Genomic DNA, 24,309 nt, shown 5'->3' with positions numbered 1-24,309 from the left:
AATTTTGCGTTTTTTTTAAGAAACTTTTTAAAACGTTCTAACATGTCTGCAAAATAATAATTCAAAAATACACATTGGTTTAACAATAAAGAATAAAACTACGTGCATAATAATTTTATAGGGATCAAAACATGTCATTTACTTTTATAGAAACCAAAAATAAAATAATTATTTTATAGAGAACAAAAATATATTTAACTCTTAATTTTTCATAAGAACAAAAATATGCTTTTTTTTGTTATAGATTTTTAAAAAATATTTGTTATATTTTAGTTTGTATGTAAATTTGTTTTAAAATTCTTTTGTTAAAAAATAATTTGTTGTTGAAAATAAATTATTATTTGATTAATTTATGAAATCTATATTTTTTCAATCATATATAAGAACTAGTAACAAATCCGTGCGTTCGCACGGGTTCTGGTACGGAACGCGCATTTGTTTCATATGTATATTTTTTAATAGAAAAATTTTATATTAAAAGTAATTAATATTTTGTGAAAAAAATAAAAATAATTAACAATAAATTGTGATCTTTACCGAGCAGATCAGGTGGCCAGCAACAATGAAGGCTTGAAGTTCGGGATGATGGATGTGAGAAAAAAGGGGTTGTACCTGCAAGGCACTCCGATGCCAAAGTAAGTATGTATTCCACAAGGTACAACAACGTGAAAGAGTTTTGGGATAAGAAAAGATTACCTCGCCCTCTGTATGTAGAGGGTTATTTATAGGATGCTTTTTTAGCGGATTAGACTCCTCCTTCTGGGGCGGATATTTAGGAGACGCGTGGACTGGTTGTTTGCCGAGCACGAGGGGTCCTCGTGGTCGGTTACTTGGCAAGTTTGCCCGGTCTGGTCGGACGGAAACTGCCATATGTAATCTGACGCGTATTGGGCCGAAGGCGGGAATGGCCCAATTGACGAGATTGGGCCGGTCCAGAACAAATTGTATCTAAAAAAATCAAGAACAAAAATGAAAGCACCAAAATAAAATTGTGTCTAAATAGCCTTTTGTAACTTCATGTTCCCGTTAATAATCAATATTTTGATAGTAACTTCATGTTCCCGTTTATATTCAATATTTTTATCACTAACTTAATGTTAATATTAAATATTTTAATCAATAACTTCAGGTTTCCGTTAATATTCAATATTGTGATCGGTAACTTCATGTTCCCGTAAATATTCAATATTTTGACCAGTAACTTCATGTTCCCGTTAATATTTATTATTTTAATCAGTAACTTCAAGTTCTTGCTAATATTAAATATTGTGATCAGTAACTTCATGTTCCCGTTAATATTCAATATTTTAATCAGTAACTTTAGGTTCTCGTTAATATTTAATATTGTGATCAGTAACTTCATGTTCCCGTTAATATTCAATATTTTGATCAGTAATTTCATGTTCCCGTTAATATTCAATATTTTAATTAGTAACTTCAAGTTCTCGTGAATATTCAATATTGTGATCAGTAATTTCATGTTCATGTTAATATTCAATATTTTAATCATTAATTTCAGGTTCCCGTTAATATTTAATATTGTGATTAATAACTTTATATTACCGTTAATATTCTATATTTTGATCAGTAATTTCATGTTCCCATTAATAATCAATATTTTAATCAATAACTTCAGGTTCCCGTTGATTTCGAAATATTTTGATCAATAACTTCATGTTCTCATTATTATTCAATATTTTGAATAATGTAATATTAATGTTGTTAATTTATATAAATATTAAATTTCCATTTAAGTTTCAAATATTTACTTTTAAATTTTGCGTTTTTTTTAAGAAACTTTTTAAAACGTTTTAATATGTCTGCAAAATAATAATTCAAAAATACACATTGGTTTAATAATAAAGAATAAAACTACGTGCATAATAATTTTATAGAGATCAAAACATGTCATTTGCTTTTATAGAAACCAAAAATAAAATAATTATTTTATAGAGAACAAAAATATATTTAACTCTTAATTTTTCATTTCGTCCCGTATAGAGCAACGAATATTCCAGACTAAGCTTTTTGTTTTTATAGATTTTTAAAAAATATTTGTTATATTTTAGTTTGTATGTAAATTTGTTTTAAAATTCTTTTGTTAAAAAATAATTTGTTGTTGAAAATAAATTATTATTTGATTAATTTATGAAATCTATATTTTTTCTATCATATATAAGAATAACTATTTGACATGAATGATTTTATTTTTTACGCATAAATACTTTTTAAATCATGGTTTATGCTTCTTCTTTTTTTTAATTCTCTAAAGAATAATCTAGAAACTATTTAATATTAATAAAACAGTAAAAGCAACAATTGAGGTCCCGAGTGAACCAAGTTTACAACCTCAATATTCTGTGTACAGCAGTACTTTGTGGTTGTAACTATAGCCACGTCTGTTGCTTTTACCATGTGTCGACAAATGAGTCCACGTGAATCAATTACCTTTTAGGATCTTTTTACACACTACGTGGAACTTAAATATCCACCACAATATGCTTTCCATTCTATTCTATATAACCAACTTTCTTCAATGCTTCATCTACCAACTTTAACCATCTAAGTTATTAGCTCTGTAAGAGTTTTATTTTCGAGATTCAGGAAAGACTTTGGTCTATCTCTTTGATTCTTGAGTTTTGCATTGTTCCATTAAGAAACTGTTATCAATGGCTGTTTCATCTTATCAATCAATCATGTCAAGCTCCATGACTAACATTTCTAGCAGATCTAGGGTTAACCAGTTTACCAATATCCCTTCTGTCTACAGTCCAAGCCTCAGAAGGAATGTTAGCCTCAAAGTTCGATCTATGGCTGAGGTAATTATGGTTTATTCAAACATATTTTAAGGTTATTTTTATGTAATTTTTGCTTGTGCATATGAAATATTTTTACGATTTAAGGATGATGGGTTGCTAATTACTTGTTAAATTATTCAGGGAGAGCCGAAAGAGCAATCAAAGGTGCCTGTAGACCCAACTACACCAATTGCACCAACACCCATACCAACACCTCAACCAGCCTATACTCGTCCACCAAAGGTGACCATAGTAACACATAATTACTATGTTTTATATGTTTGATTACTTATGTTAAGCATTAATTTTGGTAGAAATTAATGTGACCCTTTAAATAATAATAATATTGATGTTATAATGACAGATGAGCACAAAGTTTTCGGATTTGATGGCATTTAGTGGGCCGGCACCAGAAAGGATCAATGGAAGGTTGGCTATGATTGGTTTTGTAGCCGCAATAGGGGTGGAGATAGCAAAAGGACAGGGTTTGGGTGAACAGTTATCTGGTGGTGGAGTTCCATGGTTCTTGGGGACAAGTGTGTTGTTGACACTTGCTTCATTGATTCCATTTTTGCAAGGTGTTAGTGTTGAGTCTAAATCTAAAAGTATCATGTCCTCAGACGCAGAGTTGTGGAATGGAAGAATTGCTATGTTAGGTTTAGTTGCTTTGGCATTCACAGAGTATGTTAAGGGTACTTCCCTTGTGTAATAGATTTCTACAGCACAAGTTATGGCTTCTTAGGTTACAGGATGTGGTCAGACATGCTTATGTAATGTCATAACTCATAAAGAATTGTAACATTAATCTTAAGCTATTTTCTTGATATGATGTGAAGCCTTAAAGCTCATAACTGTCCAATTTTTGAGGAATATTTGCTTGGTAAATATAACCATATAAAAATCAAAGTGAGCGTTCATATTCTGCCAAAATCATAATACAGAAATTTCGATAATGCATCTACAAAATAATATTCAATGTTAAATTTAAAAATAAAAATAGTCCAATAAATGCACCTTCGATAGTATAGAGCAAATTTTGGAAACATATACCCAAGGGTGACATGAGAGATTTTTAAAGAAAGTCTATTGAAAAAAAAATAAATTACAACAATTATAGAAAAATATACCAGAACCAAGTATAATAAGGAAATCTTAAAATTCTTGCTCTCTTACAATAACTTAGTTCATATCAGAAAATTATGCCCTCGCAATGAAAATAATTACGTTCATATTAAAACATGGTGATTAGAATTAAGTTTTAATTTTATCAAAAAGAAAAATTAGATAGTAATAAATTATTCAATACATTTATCTAAATATTAGCTGATTAATTAGTTAAAATGTAAAAACGATTATACAATCACATACTCCAATTTCTAGATTAAAATGAAAATCAGTTTTAAAGACAAAATCAATTTTATTCAATTACATCTAAACATATCAATATCAATTTTGACTTTTTCAATAGTATAAGAAAAAGATACACTACAACTGAAACAATATTACATATCCCTTTCTCTTGTCTAACACTTAACAAATTGATGAATCATGATAAACATGTAACTTTGGTATAACACTATACATTGTATAATTTGATATAAATTTAACAAGAATGCTGACACAAATGTAGACACGTAATAGAGAACGTGGAACTCTTTGATCTACAAAACCCGTGCAATTGGAACTGGCATGAACACTTTATGCTTATTCAATACATGGATATCTCATTTTCATCTAAAGGAATGAACCTCTACACTCACATATTATATGAACAGAAAGAATGACAAAACAATACACATCATAGCATCTATTTTTTTTTTAAATTCAGAAATCTTATCAGCTACTTTATATGTACAAATAGCTATTATAATTGGCAGCCACGTTTGTCCTAACAATACAAGCATCTATGGATCAAGCTGATACTCAGGCTTGTCAAAATCACCATTTAGGAGTGTGCTTTCCACCACCCCATTTTCAAGTTTCTGCAATTCATTCATAAAAAATCAATGACAGAAACAATGTAAAGAAATCAGCAATACAAAATTGAGACCATGATGTATAATAAATTGTGGGGTTTGATTTTGTCTAACAGACAAGACTTAGGTTTCTTAGATGATAAATGTGTCTTCAATTATGCACACTAAACAAATGAGATGTCAAAATCATAATTTTTGTTGGTGTTTATCCATATCATAATAAAAACTTGTATAATAAAATATATAAATGTTACCACCCCAAAAAAAAAAGTGCAGTTATGTTTATCCATCATAACATAAACTAATATAATAAAATATAGAAATGTTATCACCCAAGAAATATAAAAAAGAAAGTGCATTTATGTTTATCCATCATAATAAAAACTAATATAATAAAATATAGAAATGTTATTATCACCCAAGAAAAAATAGAGGAAGTACAGTTATACAACTTGATTAGAAGTTGTATACTCAAACATAAAAGGAGAGAGTCAGATACGTACTTCTGGGTGTAGATCAACTGGAAACAAATTTATGGCTTCTGTGTTGAATGTAAATCCACTGGAGAGGACACAATTTTTGCATTAGTGACATGCAAAGAATGAAAAATTTGAAAGGAAAGAAATGAAATAAAACCACAAATTTGAAACTGTGAAGTGTAAAATATCTACAGGTAGCGTCGAGACTAAGAACCATACCAATGGGATAGTACAAGCTGCCAGACATATGGGATAAAAAACTCCTCTGGATGGCTCTCTTGTTCATACATGAAGCGCAGTTGAGTAAACATCTGCCAAAAATAAACAGTGTCATAAAAATGGGACAAGTAATACTATTAAATTCTTAATCATATATTCCCAACTGGAAACAAACCACAAATCACAATTCTTTTCTTATGTTACCTTCATCCCATCACCCCTCCAAGAACGACAATTGACAATTATCACTTGGAGCACTTCATTGACTGACCAGTCACCGTCCACTCTTTGAGCATCCATACGAGTATTGAAAAAATCTAATACCTGCAAATATTCAATAAATACATTTTTCAATGACACAACAAATTGATGTAAAAACTGCACAAAACACACTCCTTTAAAATTTGCAGGTCTCAAAGGGTAAGCATCTATTATAACTCACAAAAATATAATATATATAAAACATACGGTGTAAATGTTTTCAAGGAGTTCGTGGAAGCGTGGGTGACTCTTATATGGCTGAAAGACTTCCTGCCTGTGCATTACTGCATACACTACCTGCTCCAGTCGAATAAAGCATAACAGTAATGTAAATTTGGATAATTTTGAACTAGATAAAAATAGATGTGATAAATCTTCAATTAATCAAGTAGAAAATCAAATCAAACCTCTGGGTTCCGAGGCAGTGCATAAGTCAGAATTGCATTTATTATTTCTAGTACAAGCCTCAAGAAGTCAGTATAAATTTGCAATTCAGTTGACTGCATTAAACAAATACATAATAATTTAGAAAAAGAGTGATCTAACGGTTGTAATCAATAAGAGCCATAAAAGCACTAAGACAATATATAATATATATACCACATCTTCTACAAAGTTGTTTCCTTCAATTGAGTTTCCCTTTGCAATATGAAGCTTATTATCTCTGCGATCAGCTAATTTATTATACCTAATGAGAAGGAAGGATATTGTCAAATTTTAATACCAGAGATCACAATCAGCTCTAAAAGGTATACATTTTAAATGAAAATGGTACATTATGAAGGTAGAGAAAGAAGGGGAACATACTTGCGTGAAAGCATATCAAAAAGGCTAACTAGTCTTTGAGATGCATATGCACTCAAACGATGGATATGAGGTGCCATGTTAGCCAAAGTTGCCAGACATGTTGTGTGGAGATATACATCCTATCATTATTTTAATGAATAATAACAGATTGTCAGAAGAACAAAAATCTATACAAAATAAGAGTAATTTAGTAGTTCATTCCATATAAACTACTTGTCTAACCATGTATCAGAAACATTTCTAAGATTGAAATATGTCCATTCTACATGTATCGATTGGCATATGATATATGTAATAATCACTGCTTTTAGTACATAAAACAAATCTTAATGCCTTCTTAAAATTTCAAGGCAAACCAAGGTTATAACAGTAAACCATGCCAGATGCAATTAAGCATCAAAAGAAAATTAAATATTCGTCATTGCGAGTTAAATATCATCAAGTGAACTAGAGCAGGGAAAATTAATTGCCATAAAAGAGAAACAGAGCAGTCAACAGTATCAACAGGTTTATATATTCCACCAATCGATACAGATAACAGTATCACATCTCAGTAATAACCAAATTAATAGGCCAAGTAGAAAAGGACATTTAATAAATTAGATGCAACTTACAAGAGAATAGATTAATAATCGAACTAAGCTTAAGAATCATACCCGTAGTTTGGACAAATTATACTGTACAGTTCTGATAAGAATTATGACCATAAGAGAACCAAGAGAGGTCTGATGGAGGAGACGTTCTTTGTACCATGGAACACCCGTCAATATCTGCTCATTTATAACCTAATTAACATTTAACAAAATTGTTGCAGTTCTAGGAATATTCTAATGGAGAATAAAACTCTTACCAACTTATGAATGCTTGCATTGAAAGAAGAGTCTTGACTAAGTATAAGACATACAATCAGCAGCATGTATATTTGATTAGCTGTCCTTGTTGGAGCATTGTATAGAGCTTCCAGAATCGGCATTAACTGTTAATGTCATAAACAAGAATCGGAGTAAGACTCAATCTTTAGCCATTCTAGATGTTATCAGTCGGACCCATATGACTTACAATGACTTAAATCAAGTGGTTACATATATCACATCATATGATAATAAAGTGAATACCTGTTTTGCAAAGTAACAAGTCTTATCGAACTTGATCTAAAAATTGTTATTTTGCTTTTTAAATATATAAATTAAGGGAAATTTCACGCACCTTCTCAAATATATACCCCAATGATAAATACCCCTACTTTTTTGAAAAAAATACAAAACTCCCCTCAATTACACTGACCTCCTTTCTATCTTGTAAAAATAAAGAGTGTGCGTGTCATTTAACTGACCTACGGGAAAATGAGTGCTACTTCTACAAAAAACAAGGGTGGCAAGTGTTTGTTTAAAAAATAAAAAGGTGTATGCCAGTTAAAGATATCTCAAATAAGGCGATTGCATTTCTCCCATAAATAATAATAAATTAATTCCATTTTCTTTCATTAGAGAAATTCAAGTTTGCTGTCTCATACCAAAGTATCCATATCAGTCCGCACCAAGACATACTCCAAAAAGGAAGAATTTCCTTGCAACAACGAGTAAAGCAGTAGGACCGCTGTCTCATCAGTTAAGCACCTGTAGAGGAATAAAAGATGCCTGGTTTTTAAAACACAAATGTGAAAAATCCAAAATAATCAATTGCAACTAGTACGAGTGTCGGACATTAAATATCAAGTTACGAATACATATAAAAAAATATCCAAAGTGGCAAGAAATCCATGAGTTTTAGCTGTATCTATGAGCAGCGAAAATGAAGAACACTTAATAAAAAACTGGAATTATAGCCATTGGCCACACGATAATTGAGCTTCAAAGGTAACAGATACGCAAAACTATAAATAACCAATTATGTGCTAACATATATAAGATGAAATCCATACTGCCTGACTGAATAGCAAATATGAAATGGGGGAAAATGGAATAAATTGTGATTTCCTGCTTTTCTTTTACTTTCCCTTCCTTCTCTTTGATATAAGTATTGATTGGTGAACAGAAAAATATAAGATTGATCTACAACTTCTAAGTATTGATTGGTGAACAGAAAACTAATTGGTGAATCAATTTTCACAATATCATAATAAGATTGATCTACATCTGGCAGATATTCTGATCAATACAAGTTACCACCATGATAATAATATACAATTACAAACATATGAATTAAATTTTGCAGAGTTTGACTCATTATATATGGACATTCTGGACATAATAACAGTATATTAATTTTCAAACACATATACAGGTACCAAGATACTCACATGCCAAGGGTATCAAACAAAGAAGCAAAAGGTAACTTTATGTGTTGACCACTGTGCGCATTTCCTTCAACGTCTACACGATCCACTGCATTTAAAGACTGATTAAAAACGGCTAGCTTTCTTAATCAATTAAAATGGTATATATAGGTATGAAAAATGTATTACATTCACAGTCAATTGCATGCTCTAAGGCTTTGCAGTAAGGGTTATCAGAAAAATGAGGATTTTCTTTGAGTAATAAATCTGAAGCTGAAGATTTTTTATTTTCAATGGCAGAGTAGTCTTCACTCACAGCACATTTATGATAATGAATGAGAACAAGAAGCGCGTCAAGACTGCTATCCGCTATAGCATTTCTTGACCCTTCACCACTTGAACTGACCAAATAACTGAATGGCAATAAAACAATATTTGCTGCAAGGCAATAAATCAAAATATAAAAGCTATCAAATAAGTTCCCAACTTTCACAAGAATCTTGAAGCAATTAGAAAATAATAATAATAATAATAATAATAATAATAATAATAATAATAATAATAACAACAACGATATCTAAAAGGCATATTTGACTTCAAAAAAACCGTAAATATTAAATAGATAAGTATATCCAGTCACCAGTTCGTACCAGCTGCAGAACCAACTCTCTGCAGCACACTACTCTGACTTTCGTCATACAAGATGGGATAAGTTGCCCTATTAAATGGAACCTTACGGCGGATAATGAAATTTAGAAGTAATTTACGGACAACTAAACCAACCAGAGAGCTGTCCTGCAAAAACAACAATGTGCTAACCTGTTATTTATCAGCAAATAAATAATAACTCGATGAACAACAGTTGATGTTAAAATTTCAACTTCTAACCTGAGCCATTGCGGCATCAAGAAATGGATTCACATCATTTGGTCCAGGAGATGGTCCACAGAGAAGCTGAGTTGACATTGCAATAATCATGAAATTAAGCAGCTCTAGATGTAGAAGAAATGTGTTGGGACTACAATAATTATTTAAAAAAACTGTCAGGACAGGTAGTTCACACAATAACTCAACAAGAATTAGCCGTCAAATACTTATGAGCCGAGATATACCTCACTTCTACTGATACTATAAAGTTCAGTACATTCCGCATTACAAGATTTTCAATGGTTTGATCTGTATAAAAATTTAAAAAAAAAAAGTTAAAAGAATTTCGGATAATCTTATCACCCTGGAAATGCACACAGAAACAAATAGAGACTTGAAATGAGAAAATGAAAAATAAATTATGAATCACATGAAACATTAAGAATTTTCAAATCAAACAAAAGTGAAAATCATGCATATTTGATGATATATCCAGTGCTATCGATGGCAGGTGGCCAAAAATCTGCCATGTAAACTCGCTGTTGAGGCCTATTGGCTATTGTGCCACCATGGTGGGCATCCCTTTACATATTGCCTATGGCGGTTGTCAAACAATATGCCACGCCATGGCCACCATTTAACCACACTGCATAAATCACATCAAATGCAATAATTTGCAACATGTTAACCAAAGTAAATGCCAAAATCTAGCTCAAGCCTTTTACATGAGTCTTGTATGCCACATGTTCGGAGGTATGTTTGCAGATCTAAATTCTAAATAAGAAATAACAATGGTTATAGTGTGTTTGTTTTGCATTGGAAACCTTCTCAAGTCATGGTTCTAATCTACAGATCTCAAGAGTAGAATCAAACATGCACTTATACATACCTCCCAAAACATCCCTCAGTACAGCTTCATCACCATCGAAAGAAAGGTATAACTGGAAGCCACTTTCAATCAGGTGCTTCAAAAACACAGAACTGATATACACTGCATTAGCAGCCTTCTCATAAACCAAAGGTGGCACATCAGAAGTAGACATGAACTCTTGCAAGTAGCATGCTAGATGAAACAAAAGCTTTGCAAGATGCCTGGTGTGACAATTGTTTTTGGCTGCAAAACAATTTTAAAAAATCCCAAAGCAAAAATTCACATAAGAACTTTCCACGACAAGTAAATTTAATCACATTAAAATCAACATAACAAGTACTCTATGGAATTGAAGAGATTAAAACTAAAAATCATCCAGAATCACTTCTCATAGGAAGATTTAATTATATAATCAATATTATACAGAAATAGCAAGCAAACGAGCATCAAGCAGCACCGCTACCTCTTTTTGGATGGCAAACCCAATCCTCTTAAAAACTGCATTCATTGTCCTCTTAACTTTTGTGAAAGGTAAATCACACTTCAATAATCAACCATGCAAACTAAACTAATTCTATATTTCTATTAGAATCCAATATTTTGAGACATCACAAATAGCATGCTTAACTATTATCATCATTTTGAGATAAAAGAAAATCATATTCTAACATTCTAGCAATTGAATTCGATAAAACCTAGCTATAAGCTTGTGTTATTGTCCACAAATGGATCAATTGAAGTTTCCTCTTGAATCCACTATCCATTTCAAGCCTAAAAGTAAATTGTAATCAGAAGACGACTAACCTAATAGCTCACAAGCTTGTTGAACACGTTCACCAGGCCATTGAACATTGAGAGGAAGCTCCAGCAATTTCTGCCAAAACTCCGACGATAGAGGAAAGGATTCACCGCCAACAAAAGTCCCGATCAGATACTCCACCGTCTCCGGCGAGAATTCACTACCTCTACGCGGCGTTGACGGTATCGACCCCATTCGTGAGAAAAAAACGGTTATTGTCGGCGATAGTGTTCAAATCTCGTTTGCTCTGATTTGGAGGAAGATTCAAAGCAACGGCATTGTGTGAAAACTCGCAGAGTCGGCAGAGAGATCGAAAGTGTTTGATCCAAAAACGTAAATGGAGATGCGTTTTGAAAATCTCGAAGGGAACAGAGAGAGTGTAGAAGAAGAAGAAGAGAAGAAGAGAAGAAGAAGAACGATAAGAGGAGCTTCTTCGAAACGAAGGTTTTGCAGAGAAAAATGAATTAATTATATGGACTTGTTTGGATGAGTGGTTATTATCTGTTAATAGTAATAAGGTTTTAACGTCGCCGATGGGGATAAAATGATGCAATCCAAACAAGTCTTAATTTGAATTTCCTCGAAATCGATTTTTTTTTAAATTTCTAATATTTATTTATTTAATTAAATACAGTGAAGGATGAGTATAACTAAACTATAGTCTATAACTATTGTGATTCGTGAATAATAAGACAATAATAACATCTTATATTCAATAATTTTATATTTTGTTGAAATTAGTTGGTATAACCTAGCTTTCGGAGTTTTTGATATTTGATTTGATATAAATTCTATTGCATTGCAAATGGATAAATAACGACACATATTGTGAATAAAGTAGTTGTAATTATGGGGGAATAACTTATGCACATAATTTTAATGACCTAACATAATTGTGCATTTAGCCTAACACTTGACTTATCTAAGTCTCAATATAAATCCTAATGCTAAACAATATACTACCATTTTTAAAAATAATGACAATCATTATCATAAATGTGTAAGTATAACTATAATAATGTATAACAAACTCTTCAACAATATATATACATCTATTGGAATTAGTTTTTTAAAATTGTTTGAGAAAAAATGCATTTTTTTTATGAAAAGATATAATTGTGCTTGTTTCAATAACTGAATAAATATTTTAGAGATATGAATATGATAATGCAATATTTTTATTTTTGATTGAAATTTTTTGCAAAATATTTTAAAAAAATGTTATTCTCGAAAATATTATTTACACACGATTCTCCTATTTTTATTTCAAAATTTAAAGAATAAATTTAATCAACTATAACTTTTCATTATCATTCATATTTATTATTATTTTTATTTTTTATAATTTTAATTTAAATAAATTTTATAATTAGCAAATCTAAATTTAAGCCAAACTAATAGGTATAAATAATATTCTTAAAAATAATAATTTTAAAAACATTATTCTAAAAAACATCTTTTTAATTTTTTAAACAAATACTCGATCCATCTTTTTCAATATATTGTATATTAATTCAAAATGTAAATATTAAAAAAAATTAAACTAAATACATTGTTTTTTATTTATCTAATTTTCATTTATGCATATAATAAATTTGATAATATTTATTAATTATTATTATACCACCTAACTTAGGTCGCAAGTTTGTTTCAATAAAATAAATTCTAATTATAATTTCAATAATAAAATATCAAAAAAAAAAACTTGTTGAACACAGAAAGTCTTTGAATCAATCTGTGGGTAAGATTGTTCCTATTAGCAGATCATTCTCCACTTCAGTGGATATTGGCCAAGTACTAAGTAGAATAATTATATAGAATATAGAAGTACTATATTGACAATTCAATCCCACCGACAAAAAAAGAAAATAAATAGTACTAGTATTTATTTGTTTTCTTGCAAGATTTTATTTCAAGCATTTGTCTATACGATATTAGAATACGACTTTTTTTTCAACATTATCATGTTTTTCAACAAAATTCAAATTCTTTAAATAATCGCGTTTTCCTTTTAATTTCCAAACTACTCATATTTTAAATAAATAAAAAATTATGTGTACATTAGAGCATATACTATGCAAACAAGCATCAATTGAATTGGCTATAGCCTATAGTCGACCAAATTGGCGCTATGTATTTTTTTTTTTTTTTTTGGTTTATAACCACCGGTTTAGTCCGGTTCGGGGGAACAGCTCTGGCATCAAGTGGGTCAAGCCCCCTCCCGATCGCAGTTGCGGGGGATCGAACCGTGGTTCTCCCTACCAAGTCCAGCGAATTGGCGCTATGTATTAATGTTAAAAGAAAGTGTCAATTCTTGGCTTCAATGTGTTATAATTTTTTAAAAATTGACACAATTAATTAATTAAATTATTTTGAATAAAACTAATAATATTTAATTTAAATTGAATCAAATACGAGAATATTTTTTACAATACTAATGATAACGACTTATTTGATCATATATTTCATCGGCTCCACATCCTCTAGGTATCTTTTCTCGTATAGGTCTATGTTGATTCACCTGAGGTATTTGATACGAGATCCCTGGAGCATCACCATCACCAAATTCTTTAAGAAGTTCTTGCAATCTTACATAAACACGTTCTTGTAATTAAGTTTGTTGTCCATGTCATTGTAATTGAGTTGTGTTGTTTGGGTTGATGGGGTTATCGGTGAGTAGACTGGTCGATTGAATGTGACGTTGGTGTGAATGCTTCATTGGGGAAATGAAGAAATGGTTTTTATGATGTTTGGTAGTCATATGTTTGTTGAATGCTTCTCAGAAAAACTCAATTTGTAACTGATTTATACCAATACACATAATTAAGAGTTGATTTAATTTTGGTTGGTGTTACAACGTCAGTTAAGTCTCGTTGATGACGGTGCCTCCAATGACAACACTCAGCTCTAACGATGTCTTTTCAAACGTTAAAATTCCAAGAGATTTCGATATTGAGTGATGTAGTGTCCAGGACACCTGCAGGAAGTCCCAATTCAACTGACTTCAATGCTTATTTGTATAGTACAGGCGTCAATTTGCCTGACTATAGTGCTAATTTTAGTTTTAATTATGTCATTTTGGTATCTTTATTATCTTCGAACAACTGGTATTAGTATCTTGGTATTTTGGATATACTGGTTGGTAAACATTATATGTTGGTTATGTACCTTGTGAATTATTTACTTTCAATTCATGTATGATTGATATCACTTTTATTAACTTTGTTGTTGTCTTTGTCTTGATATTTTCTTCAAATTACGTATTTGCGTTAATTCTAGTGTTAGATGATAAGCTATAATCTAGAGGGAGTGAATAGATAGAAATTTTCTCAATAAAATTTTGTATTAAAAAATGTTTAAATATGGTGCGCGGAAACAATCACGGCTCAAGAATCGTATATCCCAAACCGTTATCGAAAAGACTGGATATGCGTAAACTGATAGAACAAATACGTAAGATGGGAAAGACGACCAATATATTTTTGGCGATTTGCGTTTGAATATAATCACATAGTAGTAACTAATTTCTAATGAAATAATACACAAAAATCAACTTAAGCAATTTGTCGAACACTTTAAGTGCATTTGATTCAAACTAGATTTTTTTTATTTTGTTAATATAAGAAACCAATTACAATCACATAGATTATAATCAACTCAGCAAAATTGTTTGAAGTATTAAACAAAGAAATAATCTCTATGTATCAAGTGCACAATCAACGGCTTAACAATTTGCATGCAAATGCGTGTGTGCGTGTGTGTGTGTGTGTGTGTGTGTGTGTGTGAGAGAGAGAGAGAGAGAGAGAGAGAGAGAGAGAGAGGGATCTGGTAGGGCAGTTCCCCCAATTGGCCTCGTTATGGGTATGCCTGCCCCCAATTCCAAAGGAATTGAGATAATAAAAAATCAACATTTGCAAATGTAGTTTACAAGTGAAAAAGTAGCAATTGAACCCTTCAAACCCTATAGTTGATGTTGATCCTATCTTCTTCTCTTCCCTTGATCTTGAGCTCGACCAAGTAACCCGATACTTCTAATTTGATCCTCCGGTAATCGTTACTCCTTCGACTTAACTCTTTTCGTCTAAGTTTTCACTCAGCTGAATCCAAATTGCGAACTTATCGTGACCCAAGATTACCAAAGTGATCCTCCGGTTACCGTTACTCCTTTGACAAAAATCTCCGTTCTTCAAAGCTTTCACTCAGCTAAATCCAAATTGTATAATGTTATGCAAAACTCCCAAATCAATCCTTGATCTTGGAAGGAAACCCCAAATGGATTTATCTTGAAACTCCCAAAGATCTTTCAACCCAATTGATTACACCAAATCCTAATTGGACCTTATCAAACTATCTCTTGATCACACAACAAAAATGATGAGGTGTAGTTGTTGTATGTATACAATGAGAGATGATGAAAATCGTGAAAATGTATATTTTTTGTTTCAATGGTGAGAAATGATGCACGAATGACTATATATATATATGTGTGTGTGTGTGTGTGTGTGAGTGTGTGTGAAAGAATAAGACAAAAAAATACAAAATTGGACATTTTGAACAGTGGGAGTCAATCCATTCGAAATGGGAGTCGACTTTTAAGATCAAGGGAGTCGACCCATATTGCCTAAGATTCCAATCCAAGTGGACATAAAAGATTCCAATCCAACAATTTACCTTCGAATATAAATCACCAGTAGTAACCAATTTCCAAAGAATTTAACACACAAAAGCGACTTAAGCAATTTGTCGAACACTCTGTGTGTAATCAATTCAAACCATATTTTTCTTTGAATTTTATTGATGTGAGAAACCAATTACAATCACATAGATTACAATCAACTCAACAAATCATAACACGTGGGAGTCGACTCCTTCATGTTATGTATCGACTCCAAATACCTGGGAGTCGACTCATATTGGACAGAGATTAAAAATGCAAAAATCTTTCAGTTGGAGTCGATCCACAGCTCGAGGGAGTCGACTCCTTAGTTTTGTGTGTTGACTTCAAAGCCCCTATGTACCGACTCCTTTTTGACAGAAAGTTTTCTTTCAAAATGCTGCAATGGGAGTCGACTCCTAACACGAATAAGTCGACTCCAAACATGATTTTCAGAAAATAGTGATATTTTTAACTTGACCAAATGCTTTTGACTTGTTCCCTAAGTATCCTAAGATGAAAATGCAACTAAGACATAAAGAGATAAGATCCAATGTACAAATACAACATAATTCCTAGTTTTGACATCATTCAAAACATCTAAGAGAGGATATTACACTCACATACTCCCCCTTTTTTATGATGGAAAAACATATGATGTATTTGTAGTCTCTGATCATATCTCCCTCTGAATATGTGCATCATACTTTTAATGTTTGCAATCAAACTTCGTTCTTTCTTGCATAACTCCATATCCCCCCCCCCCCCCTTTGACAACATCGAAAAGAGAAAAAGCCACAAAACCTAAGAAGCATCAAGTAAAACACACGACAAAACATATACCACTCAGAGGTGTTCCAAAGATAAATTTGATCAACAATAACAGAACTGACATAGAATGATCTTAAAGTGAAAAGGAATGAATATAAATAAAGCATTCAATGCAGACAAAGTAGTATGAAATTCATTACAAATTAAGCATACGAAAAGCATAATAGAAAAACATGATATCATAAAATAGAAAGCATGATAAAGCAACATAAGATCATGAAGTAAAATGTATTCAAAAGTTCTTGAGCCGCTTCAAAAGCTTCACGTTTACGTGACACCTCCAATTGGTGCTCCCAAATGCTGCATATGCATGTGCTCTAGCAAGGTGATAATCTGTAGATACATCACCACAAAACCAATATCAGGAATGTTTCCATAAGAAGTGTCATGATTAGTTCAAGAATTATGTTACCATTATAACATGCTCAAACATTTATTATGCAAGAAATGATAAATAACATGCTCAACCATTAATAGCATTAAAGATACTTCAAATGTGAATTTATGTCATGAGATGTATATGATGATGAAATACAAATGATTAAGGCATGAAGTCACTTTAAGCATATGGATTGAAAAGACTCATATATTAATTAGTAAAAAAATTGGAAGTGAACATTCATGAGATTGCATCATACATAAATTATATCACATAAACATACAATCAAATTTCAAGAGACATAGATAAGCAACGCAAGATATAAAAACTTACGAACAAAGAGATAAGTGAAATGATATTACCTCATAGGATGAGAAACAGAGGATGCACTCACATGAACTAGAACTTTCGAAAGAGTGCAGGCACCAAGCAATTTAGGCAAAATTTAAGATATCGAGAATGCCTAATTCTTGACAAAATTGAAAAATGATACGATCGCAGGAGGTTTTGTGAAAATGTCGGCAAGCTGATTTTTGCTATCAAGATGCTTTAAAATGACATCCCCTTTTTCAACATGATCGCGTAGGAAATGGTGACATGTCTCAATATGTTTAGTACGTGAGTGTAGCACATGATTTGTAGTTAGGTTAATAGCATTAGTATTATCGCATATTATGGGAATATGTTGAAGTTTAATGTCAAAATCATGTAATTGTAGTTTAAGCTACAAAATTTGAGCACAACAATTATCTCTTGCGACGTATTTTGCCTCAGCAGTTGACAAGGCGACATAGACATGCTTCTTACTATGCCAACTAAATAAAGAATTTTAAAATAAGTGGCAAGTTCAACTAGTGCTCTTTTTATCCAATTTGCAACCGAAAAAGTCAGAATCAGAGTAACCAATTAAACATCAATCATATCCTTTGGGATACCAAATCACATACTTAAAAGTACCATGAAGATATATAAGGATGCGCTTTATGGCTTTTAAATGAGATTCTTTAGGAACAGATTGATATCTAGCGTACATGCACACACTAAACATAATTCCAAGCCTAGATGCAGTAAGATATAAGAGAGATCCAATAATACCTTTACACCTTTTGATGTCAACATTCTTACCATTTTCATCTTTGTCCAAGTTTCTATTTGTGGGCATTGGAGTCTCAATTGACTTTGCATCCACCATTTTGAAGCGTTTAAGTAACTCTAGGCAATACTTTGGTTGACACACAATGGTCTCTTCTTTGAGTTGTTTGAATTGAAGTCTGAGAAAGTAATTTAACTCCCCCATTAGACTCATTTCAAGCTCTCCCTGCATTATCTTTGAAAACTCCTTGACTAATTGCATATTAGAAGAACCAAATATGATATCATTAACATAAATTTGAAACAAGGAGAATATGTTTTTCTTGAAGTTTAATGAAACTTTTTGTATCTACCTTCCCTCTGGAATATCCTTGATCAAGTAAGAACTTGTTAAGTTGCTCATACCAAGCCCTAGAGGCTTGTTTAAGAGCATACAAAGCTCGTTTTAGTTTAAAGCCATGATTAGGATACTCATGACTTTCAAAACTAGGAGGTTGTAAAACATACACCTCTTCATTTATGTAACTGTTAAGGAAAGACCTTTTTACGTTCATTTGAAATAATTTGAAATTTTTAGAACAAGCAAAAGCTAGCAAAAAGCGTATAGCCTTGAGTCGGGCAACCAAAGTATAAGTTTTCTCATAGTTTATACCCTCATCTTGGTTATATCCTTGAGCCACTACCCAAGGTTTGTTCCTTGTTATCACTCTGTTTTTGTCCAATTTATTTCTAGAAACTCACTTAGTGCATATAACTTGATGATCGTGTGGATGTGGAACAAGGTCCCACACATTATTTCTTTTAAATTGGTTTTATTCTTCTTGCATGGCTATAAGCCAATGCTCATTAAGTATGGCCTCTTTTTCATTTTTAGGTTCAATTTGTGACACAAATGTAAAGTGATAACATAAATTACTTATCTTAAAGCGTGTAGTTACGTCTTTGGTGATGTCTCGAGAATTTTGTCAATTGGATGGTCCTTTGAATACCTCTAGGCCAAGGGTAGATCATCCACTTTAGTTGGATTCTCATCCTTTTCCTTTTCAAAATCGTCATCTTCCTCTTCCTTAGATTTGACTACTTCAGGTTGATCAATTTCTTCTTCGGTGTCTTTGAGTATGTCTTCTTAAGATACACTCGCATCATAAAAATAAATACCTTTTCTAGTATTTCTCAGATAAGATTCATCAAAAGTGACATGCACGAACTCTTCAACAATAAGTAATCTCTTATTGTATACTCTATAAGTTTTGCTTGATTGAGAGTATCCAAGGAAGATACCTTCATCCGCTATCACGTCAAATTTTCCAAGGTTGTCTTTACCATTGTTCAATACGAAATATTTACATCCAAAAACATGAAGATGTGATAAAATTGGGTTTCTACCTTTAAGAATTTCAATAGGGGTTTTGTTTAAAATAGGACATATAAGTATCATATTTAAAACATAACATGTCGTACTTATTTCATCGGCTCAAAAATATTTTGGTAGACCATCTTCACTGATCATAGTTCTTGTCAACTCGTCTAAAACTCTATTTTTTGCACTCCACAACATCACTTTGTTATGGAGTTCTTAGAGTAGAAAAATTATGTTCAACGCCATAGTAACTGAGAAACCATTCTCAATAAGTTGACACACACTCATCTGATTGCTCTTCATGCCAGGAACATACCAAACATCTTTAATCATAACAGTTTTACCATAATTCACTTAGACTTTGACATTTCCCATACTTTCAACATTAAGGTATTTATCATCAGCACGTCTGATCTTTGTCCTCTTTATATGGTCAAAATCAACTAGCCATTGTTTGTTTCAAGTTAGGTGATTTGAGCAGCCAGTGTCCATATACCACCAGTCTACCAAATATGCACCATCAGGCTCAGAAGCTATTAATAGCACAGGTTCGTCATAAAAGATCTCCTATAATTTCATTTCCATGTTTGACCAACAGTCAGCAAAATATTGGCCAAACTTCTTACAACGGTAGCATTGAACCTTTCTCCTTTCCGTTCTGATGTTTCTTCTCATCGGAGTTTGAGGCTTCTGACTTTTGAAGACCACCATCATGTCTCTTCGTAGCTTCTGACCAAGATTGCTTCTAAATCTTATTATTAGAAGATGCCTTCAGAGCATGCTTTACCTCTCTTTTAGAGGTTCTTTTAGTCAGACGCAACTCTTATGTCTCTAGACTACTCTACAGATATTCAATTCTCATGGTGTTGAGGTCTTTAGAATGTTCAATTTCTACAACAATGTAATCAAACTGAGAAGTAAGAGATCTCAATACCTTCTCAATGATTACTTGTTCTGACAGAGTATCTCCACAAGATTTCATCTCATTGGTGATCACAATCACTTTGGATATGTAATTAGGTATCTTCTTATTTTCCTTCATGTTGAGATTTTCATACTACTTACATAGAGACTGAAACTTCACCTTCTTCACTGATAGATCAACATCGTAGCACCTTACCAGTGTGTCCCTCACATCCTTCACCGTCGTCGAATCATCACTTTTCTCAAACATGTTCGCATCCACACACTGATGGATGTAGAACAACGCCTTTTGATCTTTCTTCCTTGTTTGTCTTTGCGCGTTTCTCTACATTTCCGTTGCATCTGCTGCAACTAGAATGTAACCGTCGTTGGCGAGATCAAGAACGTCTTGAGCACCGAATAACACATGCATCTGAATTGACCATTGATTCTAGTTCTTTCCATAAAAAACTATAATCTTTTTATTCAAGTTGTCGTTTTCGCTGTTCATCTTCGTTCTTATGCTGAAACTCACCAAACACTCGTGTTTTCCATTCCCGAAGAATCAATAAATGAGATTTTGTTTTGATTTTGATTATAAATTTAATGTGGATTCAAGAAACAATATCAATCACACACGCCTCACCGTACACTCGTGTTTCCCTGTGAATCAAACCAGAGCTCTAGATACCAATTGTTGGAGCACAAGTTTGAAGATAAAGATGAGAGAAGATGAGAATGAGAGAGAGAGAGAGAGAGAGAGAGTTATAACAAACTTTTGAAGAAACTCTATTAGTTGAACTCTATAACACACCTGTGGAATTCAGTTACACCAAATTATTTAAATTTACCAAAGAAACATGTCACGTAGGCAAATGCTAAATGCTGAAATGAATTATATCTAACAATGCTAAGATTTCACAAACTCATGTTTGTATTATTAATAATGCTATAGAAACGCCACCTTATAAATAAGCTGTAAAATCAAAGGATTAGATTGAAGCCATGATTTCTAAAATAAAGGCTCTCAATCTCATTCATACTTGGAATATTACTGATCTGCCTAAAGGAAATAAGTCAATTGGGGGCATATGGGTTTATAAGATTATAAGATTATGCACCCTACAGACAATTCATTGAAAAACTCATATGCCTAACCAATAATTAACTTAATATCAATTATTCTATCCAGCAATTAAGTCAACATATGACTCCACCCACCATCAATCACCATGAAGCAACCATGAAAGTTCTCAAATATCTAAAGATTGCCATTGCTCTTGGCATTTTAATTCCCTCTGAATATGCTCTCCAAATCAAATATTTTTGTTTCTGATCGGACAACATGCCCTGGCACAAGGAAGTCTCTTTTTCTAGTTTTGTATTTTTCTTGGCAACTCCTTGATCTCATAAAAATCCAAAAAGCAAGACACCATTTTCAAGAGCTCTTCTGAAGTAGATTATAGAAGTATAGCCTCGTCTGTTTGTGAAATACAATGGCTTTCTTACCTTCTCTAAGATATAATGTTGCATAACTCATATACTCTACTATAAAATCCCGTTTGTGCGACGCATTGTTTCCAACCCGTCCTTCCATGAGAGGACAAAGCTTATACAATTGGATTTTCATTTAGTTAGAGAAACATTATGGCAAAAGTTATTTCATTTTCTGCCTATCACCTCCTCACAACAGCTTGCTGGAATTTTCACCAACGCACTTGACCTTTCCCTCTTTTTTACATTTCTTTCCAAGTTGTGACTGATCAATATATGTCCAGCTTGAGCGAGGGATATTAGCGTATGTGTTGACTTAGTCAACTTTCCTTTCCCTAATAGCTTGAGTCGGTTAGGTTGTTAGTAAGTTGGTTGTTAAGTTTATTAAACTGTTATCAAGGTTAGATAATATAATAAACTCACCCTTTGTAATAAACCAATTCAATTCCTTCTAACAAATGAATTCTTCATTCATTTTTACTTTGCATCTTCTTTTGGTCATGACTCTTAAAACTCATACTTTTGTTTATTCTGACAAACTCCCTATCTTAAAAGTCAAAATTGATTTTGGTTTCTTAATAAAACCATTAAAGTTGGTATTCCTATTGACACCTCTAAGACGACCTTTTTTTGTTGGATTTTAGATATGATAAATTCTTCTAATTTTTTTTGTGGTTTATATGAAAGATTCAAAAACTTTGCCAAAAAATAATGATGAACCCCAATAAATAATGTTGCAGTGTGCGAATCCTTTCCTTTCATGGCAGAAATTATCGTGTGCCATCGAAATGGAGTTTGGCCCGTCTGCATTTGATGATCCTATAGTTGCTCTCTTCAAACTAGCACAAATAGGTACTTTGGATGATTATTATTTGGAGTTCACTACCCTAGCCAACTGTTTCACTAGTCTTGAACCTGAAGCTTTGCTAGATTACTTCAGATGTGGATTGCAGAAAAATTGCAACGTGAGGTGATTTCACAATCACCAACTAATGTGGTTCAAGTTGTTGACATTGCACGTTTATTTGAAGATAAATTTTTCTCGGCACTTAAGACTTCCACTTTTATCCATCCTCGTTCCATTTACCAATCTAAATCAACCTCAAACACTTAAAAGTAAGGGAATATCTTAATGTACCCTATGCATTACTATAACACTCTTGTATCCGAAGATGTATCTTCGGACGTACCCCAAACACATACCAGACCTTATAACATTCAATCACGATCCCTTTTTTTGGCTATTTTATTTCCAAAAATATGCATATGTATAGATTACGAAGATGAATCTCCAAATTATGAAGAAACATAATAAAACACAGCAGTAATCATGACAGAGAAGAATGAAAAATACAACTAGCATTGATAACATAAAAACTCTCCATTATATAAGAGAATCGATAACATATATCAAAAATTAAATTTCAATATTTAGATGGTTGTTGTAGCATCTTCATAATATCTTTGAAAAATCTCGAAATCGTTGCATCCATCTCGATCAAAAATTTTCCTTCTAAATGGAGAAAAGGATAGCTCTTAAATTAGCGGCTGTCTTCAGCTCAAATTTGGTGGATTCAATCTTCCCTTCATTGTCAATTGACGGTGAACGGTACTCGATCTTCATAATTTTTCAATTGTTGGAGTAGGATTGAAGATCCTTTAGTATGTTTTTCAGATCTACAAGAGGGGTGTACTCATTGATTTTAAATTCTCTTGAGATTTCAGTATCGTTAAAGTAAACATTTGTGACATGCCAATTGATGTTCATCATAGTGTAGTGTATTTTGGTATGAAACATATGACAATAGCCCCCATATTAGCACTTGTAAATAAATATGGACCTATGAAATTTTATCATGTGCCAAGGGACGTTCCGGAGATGCATCTCGGGAACCACTCAAAATAGAATGGAATTCTATTGCAGACAGAAATAGAATCTGCATAAATAGAAAGAGATGTTGCTTTTTTTGGTAAACTTCATTATGTAATGAAATATGTCAAAATGTATATATTAGACACCATTAATATTACTACAACATTACATACAACACATTGATGAATAAACACTAAAATGAATTGAAACATTTGCCGCCATCTAAATCTATATCTACGGGTGGTACTCCCATTGACTTTTACTTATTTGATTCTCTATCAATTTCGCTCAGCTTGGTGAACTCTTGCATCCTTTCCATAAAAATGGTCTGGCCAAGTCTCGACTTTTGTTGTTGAATGAGTTGTCCACTT

The 24,309-nt window shown here is 32.3% G+C and overlaps 2 protein-coding genes across 2 annotated transcripts; one reads left to right on the top strand and one right to left on the bottom strand.

Annotated features, from left to right (window-relative positions):
• Positions 1-2,535: 2,535 nt before the first annotated feature.
• On the top strand, positions 2,536-3,624 carry LOC131628598 (early light-induced protein, chloroplastic). Its single transcript, XM_058899436.1, has 3 exons — positions 2,536-2,819; positions 2,940-3,041; positions 3,163-3,624. The coding sequence occupies exons 1-3, from the start codon at positions 2,670-2,672 to the stop codon at positions 3,505-3,507; spliced, it is 597 nt and encodes a 198-aa protein (XP_058755419.1). The 5' UTR covers positions 2,536-2,669; the 3' UTR covers positions 3,508-3,624.
• A 716-nt stretch (positions 3,625-4,340) lies between these two features.
• Positions 4,341-11,845, bottom strand: LOC131628597 (uncharacterized). Its single transcript, XM_058899435.1, has 18 exons — positions 11,358-11,845; positions 10,572-10,796; positions 9,928-9,991; positions 9,704-9,833; positions 9,466-9,610; positions 9,005-9,253; positions 8,840-8,924; positions 8,054-8,156; positions 7,391-7,516; positions 7,197-7,310; positions 6,541-6,659; positions 6,334-6,421; positions 6,141-6,233; positions 5,941-6,030; positions 5,677-5,796; positions 5,473-5,564; positions 5,278-5,335; positions 4,341-4,780 (listed from the first exon to the last, which is right to left on the bottom strand). The coding sequence occupies exons 1-18, from the start codon at positions 11,545-11,547 to the stop codon at positions 4,703-4,705; spliced, it is 2,169 nt and encodes a 722-aa protein (XP_058755418.1). The 5' UTR covers positions 11,548-11,845; the 3' UTR covers positions 4,341-4,702.
• Between the last annotated feature and the right edge of the window lie 12,464 nt (positions 11,846-24,309).

The sequence above is a fragment of the Vicia villosa genome, unplaced genomic scaffold (genome assembly GCF_029867415.1).
Source record: "Vicia villosa cultivar HV-30 ecotype Madison, WI unplaced genomic scaffold, Vvil1.0 ctg.000467F_1_1, whole genome shotgun sequence".
Taxonomy (NCBI): Eukaryota; Viridiplantae; Streptophyta; class Magnoliopsida; order Fabales; family Fabaceae; genus Vicia; species Vicia villosa.
Note: the sequence above shows the minus strand (reverse complement) of the source record. Positions and strands in the feature narration are given on the sequence as shown.